The sequence below is a fragment of the Salarias fasciatus genome, chromosome 11, assembly GCF_902148845.1.
Source record: "Salarias fasciatus chromosome 11, fSalaFa1.1, whole genome shotgun sequence".
NCBI lineage: Eukaryota > Metazoa > Chordata > Actinopteri > Blenniiformes > Blenniidae > Salarias > Salarias fasciatus.
This window is the reverse complement of record NC_043755.1, coordinates 7940510-7966396: the sequence shown is the minus strand read 5'-3', so window position 1 is coordinate 7966396 and position 25887 is coordinate 7940510. Positions and strand designations below refer to the sequence as shown.

Here is a 25887-nt window from a genome sequence, read left to right as displayed (position 1 = left end):
ACCTGGGGACGTACAGGTCCCGCCCACTTACAGAAGTGACAGCCAATCAGCGAGCGCGTTGAGATATAGTAGCCAATCAGAACGGTGACATATGGATCAGTGTGCGTCCTGTTTCCCCATTGAGAGGAACTGAAGAGTGGGAAACTTTACGCTGTAAACAATGTACAAAATTATTTGATGGACTTTTTTTTCACAAAGCTGCATTTATTTAGCTCACACAGAAATGACTGACAACAAATACATTTTTACATCAGCAATCCATCCTTAAATTCGATTGAAAGACAAAATATTCAATATACAGAGGAATAAATGAACTGAAGAGATGCTGAAAACTTAAAAAAAGTATCTACTCTTGAAATAAAGACATCTTTAGTTATGACTGTTATAATTTAAGGTCATCTGAAAAGTGGACAACACACAAAACAACTTTTAAATGTATGAAAATGCACAAAAATAATACAACTGAATCCACCAACCAAACATGTAAGAATACTTTCAGGAATGAGGGGAATGTTTCTTAAACTTGTAACACGCCTTAAGTTTTTATTGCATTCTGGCAACAACAAGTGGATTTTGTGTTGAGACTATTTCGTCAACAGCTGTAGGAATCTTAAACAGTTCTAAATCTGATTATGCAAAATGTTCACAGATGCAACAAAAAATGCTAATCTACAAATGGATCTGAAATTCAGTTAGCACTGTAAAAAATTTACAGCAACATTACTTTTTTTCCCCCCTTTATGTTTCCAGTTTCCTTCATGGTTTCTCCAGATCAACGTCTTCATTGCAAGTGCGCGCATCCTGATAGTGGCCCTGCGCCGGAGTGCACTCGATCTGATCATATGTTGCATAGCACTCATCCAGATTCAGCCCCTGGTGTGTGAGAAAATGAAGGGTGGAAAACCAGGAAAGAGAAAATGAATGAAACACATTCATGTTGGAATGATTCATGGAACTGGATAATCTATTCATTTTGGTCTTTCAGCAAAGTTGCTTCCACGAGTTTTTCACACATGAGTAACGTGTTTCAATGAGGATATGTTACTTGCAATGTTCACCTGATATATATTTTCCTCCTCCTTCCTTGATTTCTTCTTCTCCACTTCATTTTGTTGCTTTGACTGTGAAAGGAAATCAGAAACGGCAAAATCAGTGTACCAGTATGTTTAGGATTACAGGATGCAGTAATGACAAAGTGTTGACATGAATGTTAAGTCAGAGCTTTGAGATATTTGGGGAATTAACCACCACTTTGACATAATCACAACTATTAAGAAATCATTGTGCAATAATGTGACTTTCTGACCTTGAACAGGATCGTGGCAGAGGGCACCAGCACACACAGGAAGAGAAGGATCCCCTCAGCCATCAGGATCCTGTTTTTGGTTCTTTCACTCAGGTTTAATGTCTTCTTCATGGGCTCTTTGTTTACAATGTGACAAAGTTGAAGAAAATGAAACAAAACAAATGTACATTTAGACATGCAGGCACTTCCACATTCTCAAAGCAACATTTTGCAAAAGCTGGAGAGCATGAGAAAGCAGCTGAATGAAATAATCACTTAATAGATTTACCTGGAGATTTATTATGAGGCTGATTATTTTATTATGCAACTGCTCCATTTTGTATCGAGACCGAGAAACAAGAGACAGTATTGTTGGTTGAGTGTGGTGGTGTTTGTGTGAACGACTGCCGGTTGCCTCACGCATAATCCCCCGAGTTACCCTGCTTTACATTTCCACCTTTACCATTTGAATACATCGACGCCGTTACACAAACCGGCATCTCTCGATGACAAATGATTAGAAAATACCACAGCTTGGTGTAACGTCATCGCTATTTTAAGGGAAATACCTGGGTTATAATGAGATTATCTGCACTTTGTAACAATGGTGCCAAACACACAGCTCTTAAACAGACTAAGGTTAACAGGATTTATGGCTTATGAGTCATTTGCAGTGCTCAGAATATAGCTGACTTCATCAATAAGAGACTTTGAAAGGCGCGCATTCATTTCCTGTTTACATAGTCTAAAGTCAGCCATGTTTTCAGCTTGCCTCACCGTAAGCTAACCCCAATTAACCCAGAAGCCTCAACGCCATATCTTAACCTACAGCCAAACTCCATCATGTAGTACAGGGAGAGTCCCTCTGTTTCCCTGTTTTTTCAGCTGGATTTAAAAATGCTTGATTTTGTTTTTGCTTAGATGAGTGTATAAATAACTTAAAAAGTAGTCTTTTTTTTTTCAATTTTAATCTGACCTACTGTATTTCTAAGTATACCTAGAGCTGTTTTCTTTCTGGCCCTATTTGAGCTGCTGGAGACAGAAATAAATAATTAAATCTTCCTGTTGTTTTTCACACCAGGTGGAGTTCTGTTGATGGCCAAATCACACAGTCACTGATATTCGGTCCTATAGAATTGTCTCAAATGTGATTTTTAACTTAATCTAAACTGTAACTTCACTTTGAAACCCAGGATATATGCAACATGAAATAGAGCAAACACTACATGAACAGTGGCCTCAGTTTTAGGTCATGGTCTCACACACACACACACACACACACACACACACACACACACACACACACACACAAACAGAGGCACTTACTGTAGACTTGCAGGTAGGTGCCATGTGTGTGAATGTGGGTGCGGTTCAGCAGACACCGGTACAGTCCCGTGTCATTAGGCTGCACAGACTTGAGGGTCAGAGTGCCACACCGGGAAGAATGAGTATGAACGTAGCTTATGTTCACTAAGTCGGAGTTCTCCACAAAGCGTACGTTGACAGTCCTGTTGGCACCTTGAACGTGTTTCTCCCAGGTGACTGGTTCATCGCTTCCGTAGCAGCACTTCAGGGTGATTTCCTGAGAGACAGCGCTCCTCTCAAAGGGTTTGTCCGCATCTAAAGGCACGTTTTGAAGAGCAGCGGGCACTGTGGAGGAAAGGGCATTTACAGCAGCGTTTGTCACATCGTTGCACTACTTTGCATCCAATGAAAATCTGAATGCACCGAGGATGTTTTTAAGGTAAGTGATGATAAAGAAATTGAGAGGGAGAGACAGGTAGAGCCTATTTTATATAAATCAATACCACAGAGGCTTTCTTCATCATCATGTAAAGATCTAAAGAGCTCCCTGAGGCCTGTCGAAGACAGCTTCTAAATAGCTTTGATCCTTGTGGGAGATGTATAGGATCTTTAAATAAAGCCGTCTGAATAAAGTTTTCCACTGGGAGAAAAAAATATCTGCAGATGATTAACTTCCAGGATTGCTTTAGTCCAAGGTAAAGATTTCAGAAAATGTGCATGTGAGGGTACTGAACATACAAGTAATGCCGGCAGCTATCATGTTATTGGTCATTATTTGGTGGGACATTATGTAAACAAAAGTGAAATTACATACACATATTTTAAACTAATAAAATAAAAGATTTCCCCCAAAATTTGAATCCTTAAAAAAAAGTTCAGAGCAAAAATAATGAGAAAAAAATGTTAGATTAATCTTTTCTCTTTTAATTTTTGAATAAAAACATTTCAAATGTACATTAATTAAAAACACTTAAAATAGCTACTTTTGCACAAGACTGTGTGAGAAATGAAAAAAAAATTAAAATCTTGATCACGCTTGTAAAAGTACTGTAGAAAGAAGAAAAAGTGACAGACGGCAGGAAAGCCACCTGTCTGACAGGAAATACGGTTCAGCAGGGGTAAGTTAAATGTCAACTGAAGACACATAAATACAGCACATCAATCTGAAGCATGCAAACCAAACCTGTCCCTCAAAACCAAAATAAATTTACAGCTACAGCACCACGCAAGTGAATGTTACACCTTCACCCAAAAAAAGAATGTTTCATAAATTATAATGATTTAAGATATAAACTCGACTCACCTGTCAGACTGCAGAGGACAGAAAGGACGACTTTCAGCATTTTTTTCTCCCAGTAAAACTCAATCGAATAATTTAAAAGGACACAAAACTCTAGGTGGAATTGTGTGCACAGATGATCCAGGAGGACTTTGGTGCGGAAACACACCAGTGTGCCGTTTTTCTGTCAGGATTTATGCTTCAGCGATCATCCACATTTGCATAGTAAGTCCCTCTATCTGAAGCTGAAAAACAACACAGCAGGTCCAAGTGCGTAAAGAGTAATATACTGAATCTTACATGTTTTCCTCATGAGTTACGTATTCTTGAACTGGATACAAGAACATTGAGGAATCAAAACATATGTCAATTGAAAGAAGAAATTGGTTTTAACCCAAAGTGAAACTGAGCCAATCCATTTTGGACAATAGATTTATAGTATATGGTTTATGTGTTGTTTGTACCATTTACTTTTCTTTATTGGCAAACACTATCCCTGTCTGATGAAATTAGATCTTAGATCATAGAGTTTTTCTTGACGGTTTGCTCTGTTGTTTGTGGTGGTTCGACTGTCTCGGGGGCCCAAGTTCGAATCCTGGTTGCTCTGAGAATTTCATGCAATCTAAAATATAGACAAGTTTACAGGCTTCTTCTGGTTATGCCTGGAATAAAAAAGCAATAGCTGAATGCTCTATCATCATCTGATATCTAATTACTACTACTACAATAAAAGAAAGGACAAAACATTATTTCCCCAGTTTATTAAAAAAAAAAAAAGAATTAAAAAAACAGACCGTACCACAAATTTCCTCAGGTACACATCATCATCAAAGAGCCTCTTACACAATAAAAATCAAACCCCAAATACTCAGTATAGTTCTTGCATAATCATTGTTTATAGATAGACAAGAGGGTAAATGCCAGCATGACAAAGAGCAGTGTCTTCTCCACTTCAGGGCACCGGCTGTTGAGTTGTTCCGGAGCTCAAACCCTTTAATTCATTAAATGGAAATGAACACCAAAAGAGGTCAAGTTAATCCACTCTTACAAAACTCGCCTTGGACCCTGAAATCGCCCAGTGTCTCCGTTATTCCTAGTCATGAGGTCGGGATCGCTCTCTTTATGAGGTCCTCAGTGGAAAACAGCTCAGTGATTGTTTGAATTATGAGCCCCTAATGAAGAAAACTACTCCACTGTCACAAGGCACCACACTATAAATACATTTTCTTTACAGCTTGCATATAAGAATAACATGAAGAGAAGCATCCGAAGAGGAGAGAGAGTGAGGAGTGCCTGCAGTAGTCGTTCACCTCAGTGAAGCTGGTGGGAACCGGATTTCACCTAAAGTGTAACAGTTAAAAACCTCTGATTGGAAGAACAATATTTGATCCATCCCACAAGGAGGCGAGTTGCCTCTGTGCAGAGCAGACTGCCAGCAAAAAAAACAAAAAACAAAAAAACAGCAATCTGCCACGGTTCATAATAATTGCATATGTTATTAAAAGAAACAAGTCTTGCATAGACGAGTTACAGACAGGTCCAGTCTCTCTCGCAGTTACTGCAAATGCATGGCACATAATTACAAACGTTTCTTTGAAAGAGAGCACGGTAACGAAAACCTCTCCAACCCGTTTAAGTAAATTAAAAGAAAATACACAACTTGTGATAAAAGCGTGCGGTAGGGAAAAAAAAAAACAAAAAACGGCGGTTATGCAAACGTACGAGGTGAGCGTGCGATCGAGAGCTGCATGTAGGTAACAGAAAGAATAAACACAGAGAGGACGCTAACTCATGCTTTCCCTACTTTTTTTTTGTTTTTTCCTTCAAGCTAACATTTATGTACAGTTGGGGGGGATTTGGCAGTAATGTCGAAACCAACGCTGCAACTTTTGTCACACGAGTGACTGAACTGAGAAACCCTACCGGGGTGCCAAGGTTAAGTGTTTGTTGTCGTTGCAACAACGGCGCGAAAGCATGTCAGGAGGTGATCGCGCTTGCAGTGAGGGGTCGGGGCGGCGCCGGGATGAGGCTGCCGTTTCTGTTCCTTCAAATCTTCTTTGTTGTTGTTGTTGTTGCTGCATCGCTTTTGTGGAGCGGTATCATCTCCCGTGTGTTTAATTTAGTACCGAAGTGGCAGACGGAGCCCGGCCTCAGTCCTCTCGGCGGGACAGTACAGTACAGGATTTGCTGCGGCAGTCACACTGGCTTTTACTTTTAGTTCAGTGCCGAAGTCTGTTTCAATTAACCAACCTTTTCGCCGTTTTGGCCCGGTCGAGTGTGTGAAATCACAAACTTGTCATCACTCTCAAACGTTCTTCATCTCAGCATTGACTCGTACATTCATTAAAGCATTGAGAGAATTCTAATGTTTATTGATCCAAATTCACGCCCGCTGGTTATTTCTTGTTTGTGCTTTTAAGATTCACATTCACCTTCGCTTAGGTTGCCACTTGTTTGGAGAAAAAAAAAAAAAAAAGAAAAAAAGCAGCTGCTGATTGCAGGCTGCACGACTAGAGCTTCCACTCCCGCTTCAGCATTTCATGACAAAAGAAAATCACCCCTCAAGCAAGGATCTAACGGCGTTTTGGTGCGTCTTTGGTCCTGTGTGCACAGCCACAGTCTTTCCACTACTGTTCTAATACTTATAATTACAATCAACGGCTTAGTAAAACAAAAAGGCAGCTCAAGTTTGATACAAATGTTACTACCAGGGAAGAATAGATGCTTCTCTACACTAGCGACACATTTTTCTAATGCCATATAATACAGTTTATTTCCTCAGCTAAAGCCTGTGTTTTGGACCATGAGTTGATACTTTTGAACATGTATGTAGTCCTGCACTCTGTGTGTGTGTGTGTGTGTGTGTGTGTGTGTGTGTGTGTGTGTGTGTGTGTGTGTGTGTGTGTGTGTGTGTGTGTATGTGTGCTCATGTCGACATTCTCCTTCAGTACAGCGAAAAACAATTCATAATCCTATGTTCTCTGCTCAGCGGTCTACTTCAAACAACCCAAACCAAAGCACCAACACCCTCTAAGCCCGTTTTATACACCTACGTTTCTCCTCTTCACCCTCTGCCATCACTCATAACGAAAATCCAGCTTTTCCTTTATCCCTCTCAGACATGCGCACGCACACACACACACACACACAGAACTGTGTTGAAGTCTCCTTCACCGACGCGACAGGACTCTGGAGAATAAATAAAAGCGATACATACAAACAAGTCTCTAACGTCAACGGCATGATTATCTAATGTGCCACTATGTATAAATGTTTTTCATGTGAACTAATTACAGTAAGACTCCTCCACACACATCGTCTTGGATTAAAAACTTCGTAACACACATACACACACTTGCCTGCATGCCTCTTTTCCAATAATCCAGGCTGGCTACGTGAAGTCCGAAACCATCCGGAGTTACGACTTCAAATCATAAATTTAGCAAAATAAAAAACAGTTTTTGATCAGAAGAAAGTGCATCTCTGTTGTACTTTGGCATAGATTAACATATAAAACTATTTCATGATCAACAGCAGTAGTATTTCAATACATCTTCTAATGCTACATCTGCTCTTCACTATACATCTGTTATTGGCGTCGTCATTCTCCAGCGTGCACGTCTTTGGTGTGCGTATGTGTGTTACAGCAGGTTGAAATCACTACATTTTATTAGGCAGCATCTCTCACAGCAAAAAACATTGCTTTCGTGTCATTTGGCACCTGTCTGCAAAAAAAAAAATACCCCAAACCTCCCAGTCATGAGGAGGTCTCTCTTGTTTTTGTTTTTTCTTCGTGTATCTTTCTACCAAGCATGCACGCAAACACACACACCCACGCATCCACACACACGTCATGCACACGCCTCCCATATTGCGCCGCTGAGCCGCTGCACCTTGCACGAAGCCTCCGACAGGCACGAGACTTCCTGCTTGGACGAGGCGGCGAGAGTCCGGGAACGACGAGCGAGGGCTCCGGGAATTTCCCAGCTCCGCCTCAGAAAGTCACTCAGTCCAAACCGGCGCCAGCAAAACCCTGAGAGCACAAAAGACGAGGAGAAGTTTTTGGGTGAGATAACAACACGCAAAGTTATTAAAAGCGATGAACGATTGGGAAGGACGAGGTTTCCCCTCGGGATAGAGATGGATGCTCATCTCCCTTTATCACACTTTCTGCTACTTCAGATTTGAAAACCTCTTCGGAGGCTGTCCCCCCCGACTTGACGGGAACAGAAAATGTAGCGGAGAGCTGATAGAAACGCTGATAACGTCATCCGAGTCACCTTCAACTATTACTACTAGTCGGCGGCGTGTTTGCTTCTCAAACCACAGAGGAAAGATTTACAGACGTTTTTTGATCGAGCTTCAAGATTTCATCAAAGACAATCCAAGCTGTCCAAAACAAGACTGAGTTTCTTAGGGATATTTAAGAAAGAAAAAAAAAAAGCTTTGTGACTTGTCAGTTATCTGTCACAAAATACTATTTCAGTATATTCACATCAAACTTGCTGATAAGAACGCAGGATGACTTTTTTTTTTGTTGTAAACATTCTGTGGATTAGCCTCTCCTCACCTCGTCACCAGCAGGTGGCGTGACAGAGTCTTACTGGAAGTTGCCCCCCTCCAGAGAGAACTGGGAGAGAGCCTCCTGCAGCCGGTGGTGCTCCTCTTCTACAGCCTGCGGCACACAAAATCAATATCACCTTAGAAACAGAGGGACACGCAAACACAAACACAAACACGCGCGTGTGCGCGGCTCAGCCTCGTCTCAACATCCTCTCGTCGTCTCCCTCGCCGCCGCCGCGCTGACACATCCCATCGCAGGCGCTGGACATAATAGCCATTTTTAGAGAAGTCCAATTTCACCAGGCAATTTTGAGCGAGGCAATAACAGCGGTGGTTAAATGGTTTTTCTATTCTCTGGTTTCTCTTTTGTGCTATTTGGCCCCCCATTTGTCCACAGCTCGCCTTCCTTAAGTTATCCTCTCTGAAATCCTCGATGCTCAACTGTGCGTCTCTTTCTCGCGCCTTTTGTCTGCGTTTACGTGTCTATCTGCTCCGTCGAGCCGCCTCCTCGCGGCCGCGATTTCTCAGTCTTCTCATCCGTCTCGCTCTCTGGTCACCTGTAGTCTCTTTATTTGTTCCTCCAGGCTGTGGAGCCTCCTGCGCACTTCCTCCAACCTCTCCCGGGACAACACCAGGGGCGCGCTGATGCTGCTCTCCTCGTCTCCTTTCGTGTCGGCGCCTTCTTTTTCGCAGGCGTTGGTGTTTAGCTCCTCAGCCTCTCGGTCTGTGGTCTGACTCTCCTCTGTGGATGTAGAGACTCAAATTATAGGCACCGGTATGTCAAAGCTGCAGCAAACCACTGAAGTGGTTCTAACAAAATAAAATAAATAAAAGTTATAGTTTTCCCAGAATTTGTTCAAATTCTGAAACTTTTATTTTATTCATGATCAGCACAGGAAATGAATAAGAGAATTTCTATATAGTTTAGATTTACTGCACATACTGTACGTCAAAATACTTCAACATGCTTGGTTTTATTATTGACAAATTCAGTTAATCAATTGGAAACACTGCTCCTCAAAACATTCAAAACGTCTGAATATGACACACGATCAAATCTTATTCAGGTTTGTATGTCCTTCAAACAGCAAAATTATTAAACTTCGAAAAAATACTTGCTTATGAGTGCAAAAAAAAAAAAAAGACACTCATCAATTATACAAATTTTCATTTTCAGATTAACCTGTGTGTATACTTCAGTTTGAAATTAGTCATTAGTGTGATTTCTCAGTTATTTTTTTATTCATTTACAATATCCTTTTTCAGTGCTTTTCATTAAAAAAAAAAGTGATAATAGTGTGAGTTACTGCAGAAAATACACAGACAGAAAATATTGCGGCTACCTGTTGACTGACACTCGTCCGCGTCTTGACTGAGCGGAACCCACGGCTCCTCCTCATTTTCCTCGTCGAGGCAGTATTCAGACAGGCTGATGCTGCTCACCAGAACCCTCTTCAGGAACATGACTGACGGGGGCCACACATTCACAGGTTTTTGTTCAAATCAACAGGCGAGAAAAGAAAACAGCAAACAACAACAACAACAACAACAAAAAGTCATGACAAACGTATTAAATAAACCACATTCACCTGCGTCTAAAGCGCTGCTGGCCACCTTCTCCTGATCGCTGTTGGAGTGGCCAATCAAGTCAAAGCCTTTGTCTGACAGGAAATCAATCAGCCTGTGTCTGGGATCCGTTGACTTTTCACTCGTCAGGCTGTCTTTATCTCGATCTGCAGACAGAGAGGAGGCTCAGCTTCAGCCATTACCTTCAGAAATGTGCAACAATGGCAAATTTCGGGCATTTATTTGGCGTGCGCTTGATGAAGCGCGGCGGTCTCACCGCTGTTGCTTTTCAAGCCTCCGTTCTCAGTCGGGCTCGAGGGAACATTAATCCTAACAGAAAGAGACGAAGGAGAAGAGAAGTTTTGAGATGGGTGAACTTTGACGGACAGAAGACAGACGCTCGACTGTACATACGTGGGACTGAAGGGTGTTCCTCCGCCGCCGGGGGGCAGCGACAGCCTCATGGGCGCTCCGCTCTTCTTCAGGTCGTCCACCGTTGACTTTATTATCTCAGTCCAGCTAAAAGCACAAAGCCCAGCGTTCAACTCCAGCATTGATTCACCTCCAGAGGTAAACAGTCAGCCGTCCTCGACACTCACGTTTTCATCTCGCCAACAGACTGAGCCACCAGCTCGTAGATCTGAGCGCCGCTGTCCCAGGTAAATATCACGTAGAAAGCCTTTCGATCTGACAGGAAGGGAGAAAATACGGCAATTGGGACACCGAGTGATATTGATCTCACCGTGGAAGTGTGCAGAACTACTGTACTAACCTGTGGCCACCTCGCGGAGGAAGACGGAGTCCAGCTTAATGATGGGGCTCAGCATCTGCTTGCCCTCCTGCCCCACAATGTTACTCTTGCTCTGGCATTTCAGGACCATCTTGTCATCCTGCCTCTGCAGGAGCACCAGCAGGTCTCCCAGCAGCACGCACTGCACATCTGAAGGGGAAGGAGTCCGGTACGATTGATGATTTTTATACACTCACACAAACTCAATGAGTTCAATCAATCATGCTCAAAAATGAAGAAATCAAAAATAAATATATTTGTACTGCATTTGTTTCTCACTATAAAACTATTTGTGAATATTTTCTCCCCATAAGATGAGAGTGCTCATCATAGTACTCATGTACAGGCTGTGTATTGCATCCAGCGATTCTTTTGTTGCATTGTGTTCATGCTGAGGCAACTGGAATAATTATTCAGTCGAAGCAGCTGCAGCACAGCTGTGTTTCCTATTGTGCCAAAAGATGAAGTATTCATTCAAAAGAGGAATTGAGAGAAAAAAGAATCATGCAAATTCCGCTCAAAAATAAAACTTGTTACATGAGGGTTGTTTTGTGTTTTTTTCTTTGCATTTTGGCATCAATCTCTTGCAGCAAATGCGCTAATATATACCGATGGCCTTCTCTTTGGTGACTTTCCAGGTCAGCGGGCCTTCATAAATCATCTTCTTTTGGGTTAAGTCAATATTCTGGAGGAGAGGAAGAGGAGCAGGTGAGGAAATGTAAAACCGAACACTGCACAGCAGCGAGAGGAACTGCCGGAGGAGCCTCACCTTATATTCGGTGTACAGCTCATTACTGGGTTTCAGCCCTGATGTGTCCAATCTGCGCTGGTAGTCCTTCAGAGTCTGCGGCGGAGTGAGGGAGAAATTGGGAGGTCAGATTGTCCTCCGTCTGAGAGCTGACGCAGGAGCGGCCCGAGAAGTCGAGGCCTTTCGCAAAGTCTGAAAATGAATCTACTCGACTCCACTTGATGCCCAATTACTCCATAAGAGCTGCTGAGTGGTGGATTGTGTGTGTCTCACCAACAGATTCTCCATCACTTTGACCTCCTCGTTGACGTGGTTGAGGATCTTTCTGCAGCACTCTGCACTAAAGTGGATCCCCTCCTTCTCAGCGAGGTCCTCTGTGGGTGGGTGGGGGGGAGAGAACAGACAAGAGTTTTGGAAAACACAGCTTACATCGCAGAGCCAAAACAAAAGCCATAAATCACAAGTGTACACTAAACTCTGTCTGGGACACAAAGCAATCAACGGTTCAAATGGTTTTTGTTGGGCTTAAGGTGGGTGTTTTTTTATTGGGATTGTTTTTTTTTTGTTTGTTTGAAAGGGGGCACATATTTGAGAGCATTAGCATAAAAATATTCTGCTTTTTTTCCCCCCACTTAAGTGTACCATTCTTTATTTGCCTGTCATAATAAAAAACAAGCTCATGAATCAGAAAAATCGAACATCTGACTCAGAGCCAAAGAAGAATCATCCGCTACGTAACAATATAGTTGCTTATTACGATTTTTTAATTTTCTAAATCTACATTTTCAGATCCAGATGTTCAGGGAATCAGATTCCCTTCAGTGGCTTTGAGACAATGTACGCCATGACACAACAGAACGTTATCTGTCTGAGATGTTGCTTGTTGCTGATGCTGTGGGTTGTGGTGCTTTAACATCTGTTACTGTGTCAAAATATGATGTTTTTCATTCCCTGCTCATTAATCCGCATTAACATTTTACCCACATACTGGAGAAAAAAAACATTTATCACCATATAAAGCTTGAATTCTTAGGAGACTTTGTCCAATATGTGCACCATTTTTTTTTATTTAATAGAATAAATAAGGGAAAATATTAGAGGGGGTTTATGTACAAAATTTTATAAATGTGTTTATGAATATGAGGAAAAAATGCTTGGGAAACACACATACACACACACCTGTGTTCTTTGCAATATTCTCCAGCAGCAGTGGATACTTGGTGAGCCTCTGCATCTCTATAGGGATGATGTCCTTGAGCTGCAGCCTGCGGCACTGGGGTTTACTCTCCGCCTCCTGGGATTAACGCGCACATACAGAGTCAGAGTGAGACCACTTATGTGAGTTCTTGCGTGGCCTCGCATCTGCGAGTGCACCGGTGTATGACCCTCTGTTAAATATTTAAGAATTTATTTTTGATTCAGCCTCTGTGAGTGTGTGTGTGTGTGTGTGTGTGTTACCAGTATGAAGGAGTTGAAGCGTGGCTCTCTCTTCTGCCGGCTCTTGATCTGGTCCAGGGCCCACGACTGGTGACTGCAGAAGCGGGCTGTCAGTTTCTGGAACCACTCCCCCTCCGTCCCCTCAAACTGAAGCGCGCACACACACATACACACACACACACACACACACAAACAACTCAGACACGGCACTGTGCTGAAAACCAGAAGAGGATTCAAGAGACACGCGAGTGGATGGGGAAGCCTGATATGAATATGCTGACGATATGGCAAACAATTTATTCGTCTAAATAGCTGTTGGCGCTTGTTAAACAAGCTAAATTCCATTTGGACCCTCTTATTGCTAATTTGCGTTGATTTAAATTGCTAGCATAAATCAGCGGGAGTGTTTTTTGAAAGCAGTGCAGGTAATGAGAGTACTGAGAAACACTGTATAATCTAAAAGATTAAAAAAAAAAAAAATGACTCGGCTCAAACTCACTCTGTTAAGCACTGTGGTGCTGATGGATTTCACCACGAAGTTGTCTTTCACGCGCAGTTTCTTCAGGCTCTCGTAGAAATTACCTGAGATTCAGAGGCAAACACACCGTTATCACTAAATCGCACCTTTAGTTTTTATGTGCTGCCTGCAGAACATCATTTATATATGCATCCATACATTTTCCCCAATATTTATATTTGCGAACAAGCGTCCTGACTTGTCACTGTTAAAGCAGGGGACTTTGCAGTCAGCCTCTTTCAGCAGCACTCACAGTGCATCTCGAGGATCTCGTCCAGGTTGGGGAAGATGGTGGCCAGCTCGGTGGCCGTCAGGAGCGACTCTCTCTCCAGAGGCCTGGAGAAGATGGTCTGAAGGACTGTGAGCTTCCTCACGTGGGCATGCTCGGTAGCAAACAACTCTGACAGGAGAGAGAGAGAGTAAATAGAGTGTGAGGGAGGTGCGGAGGCCCCCCCGATGCTCCGCTGCTGCTCGGCCTTTCGCCTCCTCACCGTTGATGACTTCCTGCCTCTTGGTCTCCCTCTTGCTGAGTCTGGTGAGGGCCTCGGGAGGCGCCAGCTCCCTCCAGTTGGGCGGGTCCTGCTCAAACTCCAAGAGCCGCGGGTCCAGCTCCTCCAGCTGTGGGGAGGAGCTGGTGGGGGAGTGGCCCTGGCCTTCAGGGGGAAAGCTCAGTCCTTCGGGGCTGAGGAATAAACAAGAGTGGAAGACGCGTAAGGTCGGATCGTTTCCACAACTTACAAATACGAGCCAGCTGGCTCTCCAGTGATGTGAGGAGGAGACGACTGGCTGCGGAACAGCTGAGAGTCCCACAAAAACATCCACCAGGATTTTAACAAGAGGATATGAAGACTGAGACATTTGAAATGTTTTTATATTTTAAACCTTTAGTTAAATCAGCTAGTTGGAAGCTGTAAGACAAACTTTCAACTGAAAACTGTGCAAGTTTTTGTGTAAACTTCATCATTACAAAAAAAATTCCATTATACTGTAACCCCTTTCTTGGGTTTGCCACAAAAGAAAAATAAAACTTTTACAAGATCACTGGCAAGTATTCAAAAATGAGTAACTTCCTATTCCTGCACAACTTAACAGAACACACAAACACACTGAATTTCATATTGAGTTACTTTGTCGGTTCGCTCAGAATCATTTACTGTTTTCCTCCTGAGTACCAACATAATGCCAGGATTTACATCTGAACTCCAGCCGACTGTTTCCTTACCAAACAGTCCACACTGGCCTAACAGTTATTTACTCCTTGTCAGTCGCAGCTCAACCTCAAAAACAAAAATGTCTGACAATAAAACTGTGGCATTAATTCACATTATCGGACACGACGTGTTTCATAATCTACAATTATTCTTTTAAAAAAGAATAAATTAAATACAGTCTTTTCTAGTATTTCTTGGAGAGCATTTCATCCTTAAGATTACACAGAGAGTTGAGAGTTTCCTCATTAATTAGCATCTGCAGACATTAGTTCGACGCCCTGTCTGTCCCTGCTGTGCACCTCTCCTGCATCGAGAGAGGGTCATGCCCATCTTACGGATGGAGGTGCTGGGGGGTGAGCGGGGCAGGAGTTGTTGTCGTGGTGGAGGGCGGCTGGAGGTCCACATCGCTACGGGAGCGGGACTGTTTGGCCCGAGAGGAGCCGCGGCGCCGAGACGAGTGCCGGTCCACACGAGCACTCTCACTGCGTCCCACTTTCCTACTGAAGGAGGGGTGAGGAGGAGGAGGAGGAGGAGGAGGAGGGAGGGTTTGAGGAGGACAGGTGGCGAGAGGAAAACGCAGCAGGAAAGAGGAAAGAGGGAAACAAATGTGTGGAAATCGAGGACGACGAACCAAGAATACAAAGTGGGGAAGCCACATGAGAGCGGCATGATAAAAGATGTAAGAGTCGGGAGTCAGTCACCATTGGTGAGGACAGAAATTAAATCATGAGGGTACAATCAAGGGGATGAAAGATAAAATAAGTCAGAAGAAGATTTTCACAGGAAAAAAAAAAGATTTAAAAAGAACAAATCACATCAAGGTAGAGAAAGAAATGACTGGAAAAGTAAATATGCATGACCTGGCATGCATGTACATGATGGAACCTAAAGTTTCATGTGCTTTAGACACGGCGGCGCTTGAACGCCAGTCCATAACGGTACATTCAGAGAGCAGCCATGCATTGCTTCGACATGGTAAACCACAGAGGAATTTTAGCAAAACAACTGTTTTTGAACTTTGCTCTTGTATTATACAACCGGCAAACAGATCAACTAAAAATAGTCCAGCTGACCTCAATCAAGCAGATTCTAATTCCTTCACAAGCAGGTTAAACATACTTAGCCATGTTTGTGTTATGTATCGGCAAAGGAGCGCGAGGCTCGACATGGGCTGTTGTCTGCTCTGTGTTTGTGTGATCAGTATAAGTGCCTGAAGCATGTCCATGACTCTGTCAAGGCGCTGACACCCACCTTGTCTTCCGTCTGTGAAAACACGGGACACCACATTGTTACACACTCGCCTTTGCACAACTATCAAGAGGCAGTGACAACCAAAGCATGCAAACGGACACCCCCCAAAACAGAAGAACAAAAGACCCCTTGAACAAATGTTCAAACCACTGTCAGAGCAGCATGCCAAAAACAAGACGACGCCAAAAAGCCCCCTGGCACGACATGGAACCGCACAAACTGTGGAGACAAGCAGGACAAAAGACCCTGTCCACGGCACACACAGACACCTGGGAAAGCACATGGAGTGAGCAGCTAAAACACACTGAAACCCCTACATATGAGTTTGACTATTAATTATTACCTCCAGATCTAAAACTTGACCTTAACGTTGATAAAACTCATACTTTCCGTCTGCGTTGCCAAATCCGTATTTACATCTAACGACAAACAATAAACTCCAAATGTATCGGCTTTTATCCATCATTTACCTGAATCCGTTAGATGAACAAGACAGAATTATGCAAATGATGCAACAGACACTGCAATGAAGCACTGTTGAGAACAAAATACAACATGAAACCACAGAGGAGACGGAGTGATGTTAGGGAGAGAGCACACGCGCCGTAGTGAGGAGGAACATGGAGAAAAGGTTTGGGTTGGGGCGAGGGAGGGGGGGGGGGGGAGTCAGAGGGCTGGAGGGAAAGTCTGGGTCCGAGTTCACCTTGAGAGGGTCCTTCTCAAAACTGCAGGCTCGGTTAGCTAGCGAGCAAGGAGGGGGCAACATGACAAAAGCTAGCACACAGCAGGGACAGACTGCCGGGGGAGTTTTACCACGCTCCCACAGCTGGAGCAACTCAGGCACATCTAACCCCACCCCACCCCACCCCACCCCACCCCACCCCACCCCACCCCGCCCGATTTCCCACTGCTCAGTGGTCCCTACACCTTCCATACCGCCTCATTATAATCTCATCAGGGTTACTAATCCCGTGAAGCCCCACACTCTTTTAGTGACTCCCTACACTGCGGCTACAGCCCCACCATGTTTGTCTAGTTTACCACGTTCTTCCTCCTCACCTGTCTTTCTCCACGGTCTCCTCTGTGGGGGTGTCACTGGGTGAGACGGGCTCCCCGATGACCAGCCCACCGCTCATCACCACGGGGGACACGTCGCCCCCGTCTGACGGGGCTGAAGCCTCTAAGCGATTGCTTGAGAGAGCTGAAAAAATTAGACGATAAAATTCAACGGTCTCCACAGGATACGGGTGCATCAAGTTCATTCCCGCCTACAATTCCATAGAAACAAATTTTAAAGATTTAACACATCTGAAATATTTAAAAATGCTTGAAATGCTTTAGTGTGCTTTAATTCAGCATTACGTTGACCAGCCTGAAGCTCTTGTGCTGTTCTGTCCGTCAGATCCTAACTGTCTGAAAAAGGGGATTTTTTTTTTGAAAAGTCATCTAATCTCTTTAGCGCGCAACGAGACGGCGAATAAATGCAGAGTGAGTAGAAATCCCATGAGAACAGATCCGTCGGATTAATTTCTAAGTCACAAGGGCCCTTAAAAGTTTACCTTTTGTAACTGTATTAACTTCCAGGCTGTCCATGCCTAACTGATTGTATTTCATAATTCATGTATTTCCACTCCGCTGAGGCCTTGTTTGTGGGGTAACAGCGCTGCTGATTGATTCACTGCTCACATCCAGACGGAAACATCCCAGTTTGAGATGAAAATGTGACACAAATATTTATGACGAATGCAAAAGAGGTCGGGGATTCCTGGGAGACAAAAGGAGATTTATGCTGGAAAAGGATGTAAAAATAACTGTATGGCTTGTTTAGAGAGACAGTAGACTGGTGAATTCTCGTCTTTAGCAAGCGGAAATGCTGGACTAGCAGGTCCAGAGCGGAGATATCAACATTCTGACTTCAGCTCAAACATTGAGTTTTGCCGCACAGAGTAATAAACTTGGCTTTGAATGTATTTTTATTGATTTCCGAGCAGGTTTACCATCGCTGTGCGACGACTCGGGGCTGCTGGTGGTATTGATGTTTACTGATCCTTCAGGGACCTCTAACCCGGGCAGCGCGGCAGGACCGCCGCCGGAGCCCGACTTTCTGCTGGAAGGGACTCCAGTTTCGGTCAGGAACACTCTGTCGGTAGCCTGGCCTTTACGTTCCACCGTCACTTTTTCCTTTTCCGCTGGAGAGGGAGAACAGAGTGGCAAGTTTAACAAAAGTGAACTATGTGATGCACACAGGGTAAAAAAAAAAAAAAAAAAAATCATGACCCAAAAGCACCTCAGTCAGAAAAGAGAAAGAGGGGGAAAAAAAAGAGGACAGAGATTTTGTGAGGCAGAGACAGACAGACAGGATGAGTGTGGTGCAATCAGGGCCTCTGCAGTAAATAAGAGGGTTAGTTCGGTGCAAGGGAACATTCAGTGTTTCAAGGGAGATAACTGGCCAATGTCTAAAGTTTTCTGGTGATTACAAACTACACACAACACCTATTTCTCCAAACAACCACCCTGAAATCACAAAAGCGGCTAAAGACCGTCCCACTAGCATCCTCGGCCACTGTGATTTGGGACATGCAGACATGCTTATGGGTTGATTAGTGGAGATGTGACTACGGTACAGATAGGAAAGAAGGGGGTGGGGTGAGGGGGGGGGGCGGCTCCGGACAAACGAGTACCTTCAGCCTCCGTTTTAGGTTTGACCTCAGCTGTAACAGGAAAGAAGGGCAGGACAATGTTCTCATATTCAGACCGTTCATGGACAGTGGCACGACAATATGACAACATCAAGCGGAAACGAGATTTAAAATGAAAACCTAAGACTGTCATTTTTATTTAATATTAAATAACAGCATTGGAATACTACATGCAAATAAATAAATTAACCAAACACAGTGAAGTTTGCTAAGCTTGTGCTTACGGTTGCCTCCGATCCAGCTGGGGATGCTAGGAAACACCCCTCCCTTCTTGACCTTCGTGGATTCATCCTTCCTGTTCTGGTCGGATAACACAGGGGATGAAATTGAAGTGAGAACTTGGATTTAACAAGGACAATGCAGAGCGTTTATTGAGCCGTCTAATTAATTCCCCTGTCTGTTTGTTGATGCATTTGTTTATTTGGCGTTTTGCGACAGGCTTATGGGGAGGTTGCAATTCTCCAAAGTCAATGGAAGTTTACCTTCACCAGCTGTCTCCGGAAGAAGCCGCCTTTGGACTTCTTGCTGTCGACCGATCGGTTTTTAACCCCGAGGTGCTTCATGTAGAAGGCCACCGCCGTGAAGATGGACTGGCTGAAGAGGAGAGGACCAAGACAAGCGATTATAAAGGATGCCTCATACAGTTCTTACACATTTCAAATCCTGGCAGTGATGTCAAAGAATGAATATAAGGTGCATACGGCTCATAGTTTAATCAGTTTTCCCTCAGATGTTCTTATTGAATTTCTAATTGCAAGCTGAAGAAAGCTGCAGCAGTTTGCATACAAAACCTCTGAAGACACAGATAGTAATACAACCGAGCGATGCAAATGAGAGTGAGCGATAAAGAACAGATGCATGGAGGGGAAGAGGAACTCAAGGGGTGAAACTATCCAGAAGAGGAGTACAAAGAGGAGGAGCGCAAAGGAACATGAGGGGGGGGGGTTTGTTTTTTCATTTTTTGAAACAAAAGACAAAGGAGGAGCCGAGAAGTCGGAAGAATCGACAAAGGGAGGAGACTCCAGGGGGCTGTGTGCAACTAAAGTGTCTCACATTACAAGACAGCACGCAGTTTTACCGAGCATGCCGTCTGAATACAATAACTGCAGCATAAAGCTCTTTAACGGCCGAGGACGAAAAGTCTTCAGAGGGAAGCAGACAGAACCTTGAGCGTGCATGGAAGGATTTAATGAGTTTTTCACAGAAACTTATACACAAAGGATTAATAAAAAAAAAAAGACTTTTAAATTACCGAAGAAACGTGAATGAGTGTTTTTCATAAAGGAAATGCATACACATAGCCAACTCTTAAGAAGTTAAACGCATATCCTGAAGAACTCCACTGCACTTCAACCGATCAGAAAGAATCCTGTGATGTGACCACACCCAGAGTTAGAAAGGACATGCACGTTGAATCTGCCACGTGCTCATGAAAGAGATGCACGCATCGACGAGAAATTAACACCACACACACATTTAGGGTTTATTACAAGAATGCAACGTACCTTTTTTCTTCATCCGAGACAACAGAGGGTCTGAAAGGAAAGAAAAGAGAGTCGATGCCGTTACGACTGCAGGAGGAAAAAAAATCACAGCAGTGATACTTGTGGTGCAGCACTGAGCTCACCTCTTTCTTTTAAGTAGCATTTTTCCTTTCTCGCGCTCGACAGATTATCAAGTCTGTTTTAGGCCGGTGGAATCTGAAGTGATTGAGCTGGTCTTGATCCAACTCGAAGCTGACAATTGTGTTTTTGTGTTCACAACTGAAGCTATTGATCATATTCTAAAATTTCCCAAAAAGCGGAGAAACAAAACAAAACAAAAAAGAAAAAAAAAAAGTCAAAAACTTAGGAGGTGCATCAAAAGCTGCACTTCTTCCTGCTCCGACAATTTAAAACTCAACTTGTGCATTTAAAGATGAGAAAACTTTTATCTCCAAACTGTCTAAAGCTCCCTGCTCTGAGGTATCTCTGCTGCGTGCCGTCTCCAAAGGAAATCCAAATAGTGAGGAAAGCTCCAACGCAGCGGAAATGGCTATTTAACCATGTTTTTGTCTGATGCAACAAGCAGGCAACACTGAGGAAATTGGATACTCATGTTTTCAAAGACATAAAGGATGGGAGGGGATTCCCCGGGAATTCCCTGCATAATCCAATCAAATTGCCCGGCTGCCTTCTTTGCATCGGCACAGAGACCAATGAGGAAGCAATGGGGCGAGGTCACGGCGCTGTGGGTCAAGTGAAGAGGGGAAGTGTGTGTGTGTTATGTGTGTGTGTGCTGAGGGGTGAGTGGGTGCACGAGCGAGTGAGGGATACAGAGATGATTGTCAGGAGGAATGAATAGAGTGAGGCTGAATGAATCTTTTGTGCAACTGAAATAGAGATCCGACTGTTTGACGGTAAGTGAGAGTGTCAAAAGGCCGAATTATCATGTCTTTGATACGGACTGCTTTGCAGGCGTTCGGTGTCCTCCGCGCTGACATCCTGGTTGTAGCCACTGGACGAGTGTTGCTTGTGCACAGTGCATCTCCTTTCATTTCTGTTGTTCATTTTATCCCCCCCCCCCCCCCAACCCTCGCTCTCTTGACAAGATGAAGTGAGACAGTCTTCTGCCCTCTCGCTGGCCTCCTCTCCCTTTCTGTCTGACTTGCTTTTTGTAGAGGATAACACATTGTAGTTGGCCACGGGGTCAAGGATAGATTAACTTTCTCCAAGATCTCTTGCTTTCTTTCTTTTATTGTGTCCGGGGCAGGAGCCATACACCATTGATAACCCCTCTGGCCCGTTCTTTCCCCTCCTCTCTTCCGCTGGTGTTTACAGCGCCCTCCGTCCAGCTGGCACAATGCCAGGGGAGAGCCTTCCTGCCAGCGTGGCACTGCTGACTCCATCTTTCTGTCTCTGCGTTCCCCATTTCCTTCTCGCTCGGCTGTGTCCCGTTTTGATCTCTCTCCGGCTTTGTTGCCCGGTGAGCTTGATTTTCACCACATCCCACTGCAAGCGTCTGCGCTCTGTCTGGAACTGGATATGCGCACAGCTGATGTTGACTACAGTGTAAAGTTTTAAAGAGCAGCAACAAAAACAGGCAACACTGACCAACAAAAACCAACTGTCCAGTTTCTCCCACCTGTTTTATTCCCCCCCAGCTCTTTTTTTCTTAAACTGTTAATATGCTGTTGCTCAGCAGCTCTCAATGTCCAAACCTTCTGTCACTTCAGGCCACAGCGACTCTGATGCCATTCGGTTTCAGTAGAAAGCATTACAAGCCAAAAGCTTCTCAACAAACCAAACCAAGTAGTCTACGTCCCCCTGAAGAGGACCTTCGTCGAGCGTGCAAAACAGAAACTTCTGCAGTTGCTTGATTGAAATGACTGAAAGTTGTACGCAGTTGTAAATCATGTGGAAGGCGATCTAATTTAGAGCACTAATGGTTGCAGCTGACAGATAAGCAAATTATCATGCTTGCCTTCATGGAAATGTGGCACTGGGTATTTCCAAACATGTAAAACACTGCGTGGCTTTAATGCCTTTACAGTGATGTAAAATCACACAAAGCATTGAAGCTACTGATCAACTCTGTATACAGCATGTTTGAAAGGAAGTTGATCACCTAACCCCCTGATCTTGCATCTTGTCCATCTTGTCATTTTTTGCTTTTCCCTACAATGTTTGGTAATATTTGAGTTTTTTGTTGAATTCAACAAAACCTTTAACGTCTTTCCTCCTCTTCTTGACAAAACTAGTTTCACACTTCCACTCATTTCTCCATCCTCTTGTTTCATTGCAGATATCGGTGTTAGAATAAGCAAAACTTGTGTGTTGAATGTGTGTTGTCCAACATGCTTTAATATTCAGGTGATTAAACAGGAAAAAAAAAAATCCTTCCAACATGTTTCCTTAGACATGCTATTTGGGATGTTTGTTTGGGGATCTTAGTAAATCAGGCTCTTTATTTAAAGATGACCAGAATCCTGAGTGCGTTTAAACTGGTTTCACTTCACCAAAAGAGGATGACCATGATAATTGATAATTAGCAGACAAACACTCACTGTGTCTCAGCCATCCTCTCCAGCAGGTTCTCAGCCACAGATTTCTCCTTCATCTCCATCGGGACGCGATCTGTTGGATAGTGGCTCTCCACGTCGACTAGCTCTGCCTCGTTTGGGGTCATTCCCATCATCCTCTTTTGCCTGTGCAGAACAAAAGGGGGAGAGTGAGTGCCCAGTTAAAAAAATAATGCTGAAATCAGAATCATGACGTTTTTCAGTTTTTCAGTGCAATGAACATAATATCAGCTGTAACAGTAGAAAAGCTGTGCCTGTTGGGAAAGAACAGCCCAATCTTTTTTTAATCTGATCAAAAACACACCACCTGGAGGCTTCGTATACTGGAAATACACTGATCTGAAATGCATACCGAACTGTTCTTAAGAGATGAATGATTACTTTAAGTCTAATATGCATAGATTACATGTGGAGCGTAACACACACAATCCTCTCCTTTCTCCTTCTGAAGTAAAGGTCAGAATCCTCATCTTGTGAATGCAGTGTATAAAGTGTTTGTATACAGCTCCGGCCTGTCTTAAGTTGCAACCAACAATTATCCTCAAAATGTGCGTCTCTCTTTTACACAGATCTTCAACAGTAAAATCTAGTGCCGTACAAAGGGCTTCTGAGATTGGTTTTTCCACCTCCTTCCAGAATTTTGTCAAATTTGGCCAAGACTCAAATATATGAAAGAAGTCTGCGGAAACTGTTCCAGGCTCCCTCCAGCAAGACACCAGGAGCCACTCCATCTTGATTTCTGACTTGGACTAATAAAAAAAAAATCAAATCAAAGTCTTCTAGCAGAAATCCTGCCACAGTGGAAACAAACACAAAACAAAAAAAAAAAACTTATTAAAAGTATTGTTTCCCAAAGTTGTAGCCACACTGTTTCAGAAATGCCAATATTTACCTCTTTCTCCCAGTGCTCTCCAACACAGAACGATTCTTATTGGTGGGAATAAAACTTTTGTATAACTTGACAATGACGACTTTTGGGTTTTTAGATTAACAAGAAACACTAAATATTTAAATTACACTTTAATTTCCATAAAGTCCTCAAGTCTTAACTTCCTTTAAAAAAAAATATATAAAAAAATTAAGGATTTGTAAAATAGCAAAAAAAAAAATCCTTTTTACCCAAGTAACATGTCTGAAGCTCAAATCTTCTCAAAACATATGAGGTCCTTATTTTTTCTTATCTTCAGGAGGACGTGATCCCGTATTTGGCCAATTGCTTGTATTTATGATCCAGATCATGTTTTTCAGAAAGAGACTAATATATGGACTTTGCACAGCTGGCATGTTCCATGAAGCTTGTCCAGGCAGCAAAGAACAGACTGAATGGGAATGTCAATTAGCGATAGCTCGACGTACTTCCATCTTGCTTCATAAACTAGATTACACCGGCGTGCCAAAGGCCTGAGCTGGGATGACAACCAAGAACCATAAAGGTGTAATGATGAAAACTTAATCGAGGTTGTTTAAATGAATGAATTGTGAAAAGTGCCCGTCCCATTCCATAAACTGTTTTGCAGACATCTCTGTTTGAGGTGCCTTAAATAAAAATCTGTTATCCCGTCTATCACCACTGCAAACAGAGAAGAGCTCATGGCTGTTCCCAGCTCCACCTTGATGTCCGACTTTTATTCAATTAAAATAACACATGTTGGCAACAAAACGGAGAAGAATGGAAAGTCTTGTTGTAACATGGTTCTTGATGTTGGAAAAGTTGTTTTTACTAACTTAAATAATAATTTCTGACACCCAAAAGTATGCCGAAGACTGTCTCTGTGTGTAAAACAGGTAAATCCCTGAAGAAGGTGAGCAACGAGAGAGAGAGAAAAAAAAAAAACACTGTCTTAATTGCACAAGCTTACAAAATTTGGATATTTGATGGTTGAAAACGTTGCCTGGTCTGATGAGTCTGCATTTCCACGACAGAGTTTGGGGAAGAAGACAACACTCGTACCTTAATCAACAATTCCAATGTGATGTTGCTGTTGGGTAATGCGATAGTGATATGATTTGTGACTAATATAAACATTTTTTGAAACCTAAGTGGTCTTTTTAGCCACTGTTCATGTCAGCTGTTTATAGCACCACATTGCTGTGTTTAATAAGTGAAACAGTTCACTCACTTTGTTGTTTTTGGTAATTTTTCTTTAATTTTGTGCGTCTGACCAGCAGGTATCAAATAATTACAGCTGTCAACCAATAAAAAATATCCTCAAGTTTATTTACCATTCCACGAGAAGCTATGAGTGAGTTCACATTTGTATTATATCTAAAATGTAGTTGTTTTGAATTTAAATATGAATGGACAGTCCAGTGATTCGTAATTTATCGAGTTCAGTCAGTCTTTTGCGATATTGCATGCTGCTCATTTTAATATCAAAAGTCTACCTGATGTTCTGGCAAGTATTCATTGAATTACTCAATAAAACACACAATCAAAGATGTCCATCAGCGTCGGTGTTGTCGCCATAGAGCGAGACATTTAGACACTCAGGTTTTCGGGTTGTTTTACATTGAGTCCAAAGAGAAAAGCTCACCTGAAATCTTCCAGCTGTTTGTCAACTTCAGGTACCTGCAGGCTCTGAACGTCCAGAGCGAAACGTTTTTGGGTGTCATCTGAGAACAGTTCTGGACGGCTGCGGTCTGGAAGGGGAGAATGTGGGAGTGAAAGAAGTTTCCGGAAGATAGAATGAAGAATTAATGTGTGTGCAAACGAAAAATGAGCAGATACGCAAAAAATATTGATGGAAACGAACTTACCCAGTTCACTGGCGATCATCGGTGGAACTGTGACTCTGAGAGTCTGCAATAAAACACACAGAACAGGTATGATGAAAAATAAGAATTTCACTCGGTACAATTCAAATGTAAAAATGTGAATTCTTTAAATTATGTTTTTTGAAAATGTCTGAACTAGTGCAAAATACAATGGAAAACTGGTAATATAGAGAACCACATACATATTGTCACATACATGACAATCAAATATACACTGAACAAAGACACAAACAACACTTTTTACTATGGCCCATTTTTAATGAAATGAGTTCAAATCAAAGACCTATTTCCCTCAAATACTGTTCACAAAATCGTCTGAATCTGTGTTATTGAGCATTTTTCCTTTGCTGAGATGATCCCTCCACCTCACAGGCGTGGCAGATGAAGATGCTGGTCAGACA

At 42.9% G+C, this 25887-nt stretch overlaps 2 protein-coding genes across 9 annotated transcripts in view; both read right to left on the bottom strand.

The window, feature by feature from the left end:
* Positions 1-203: 203 nt before the first annotated feature.
* Positions 204-4021, bottom strand: cd79a (CD79a molecule, immunoglobulin-associated alpha). Its single transcript, XM_030102919.1, has 5 exons — positions 3894-4021; positions 2612-2935; positions 1307-1422; positions 1059-1121; positions 204-873 (listed from the first exon to the last, which is right to left on the bottom strand). Exons 1-5 carry the CDS (start codon positions 3931-3933, stop codon positions 757-759), a joined length of 660 nt encoding a protein of 219 aa, XP_029958779.1. The 5' UTR covers positions 3934-4021; the 3' UTR covers positions 204-756.
* A 1577-nt stretch (positions 4022-5598) lies between these two features.
* The window catches only part of arhgef1 (Rho guanine nucleotide exchange factor (GEF) 1), a 44831-nt gene continuing 24542 nt past the window's right edge, over positions 5599-25887 (bottom strand). For 3 of the 8 annotated variants that reach the window (XM_030102334.1, XM_030102330.1, XM_030102335.1), the window contains 28 exons: positions 25469-25511; positions 25246-25351; positions 22697-22837; positions 20157-20186; positions 19134-19245; positions 18876-18951; positions 18634-18663; positions 17950-18141; positions 17012-17153; positions 15953-15964; positions 15037-15201; positions 13982-14172; positions 13744-13890; positions 13473-13555; positions 12995-13120; positions 12716-12830; positions 11810-11910; positions 11558-11632; positions 11398-11473; positions 10771-10938; positions 10598-10685; positions 10413-10517; positions 10276-10328; positions 10022-10165; positions 9776-9898; positions 8990-9174; positions 8440-8544; positions 5599-7902 (listed from right to left, as the gene is read on the bottom strand). In XM_030102334.1, the coding sequence (XP_029958194.1) occupies positions 8470-8544; positions 8990-9174; positions 9776-9898; positions 10022-10165; positions 10276-10328; positions 10413-10517; positions 10598-10685; positions 10771-10938; positions 11398-11473; positions 11558-11632; positions 11810-11910; positions 12716-12830; positions 12995-13120; positions 13473-13555; positions 13744-13890; positions 13982-14172; positions 15037-15201; positions 15953-15964; positions 17012-17153; positions 17950-18141; positions 18634-18663; positions 18876-18951; positions 19134-19245; positions 20157-20186; positions 22697-22837; positions 25246-25351; positions 25469-25511 (2904 nt within the window). In that variant the 3' untranslated portion in view covers positions 5599-7902; positions 8440-8469. Of the gene's footprint in view, positions 7903-8439; positions 8545-8989; positions 9175-9775; positions 9899-10021; positions 10166-10275; positions 10329-10412; positions 10518-10597; positions 10686-10770; positions 10939-11397; positions 11474-11557; positions 11633-11809; positions 11911-12715; positions 12831-12994; positions 13121-13472; positions 13556-13743; positions 13891-13981; positions 14173-15036; positions 15202-15952; positions 15965-17011; positions 17154-17949; positions 18142-18633; positions 18664-18875; positions 18952-19133; positions 19246-20156; positions 20187-20278; positions 20747-22696; positions 22838-25245; positions 25352-25468; positions 25512-25887 lie in introns of those variants that run through there. The other 5 variants (XM_030102331.1, XM_030102332.1, XM_030102333.1 and 2 more) reach the window with 5 other exon arrangements.

Bases quoted from the DNA above. Each gene is read 5' to 3' on its own strand.
- cd79a (XM_030102919.1), bottom strand. From the start codon at position 3,933: ATGCTGAAAGTCGTCCTTTCTGTCCTCTGCAGTCTGACAG. The intron at 1,122-1,306 runs GTCAGAAAGTCA...TTCCTTTCACAG, and splicing joins CTGCCACGATCCTGTTCAAG to TCAAAGCAACAAAATGAAGT. The intron at 874-1,058 runs GTGAACATTGCA...CTCACACACCAG, and splicing joins AGGAGGAAAATATATATCAG to GGGCTGAATCTGGATGAGTG.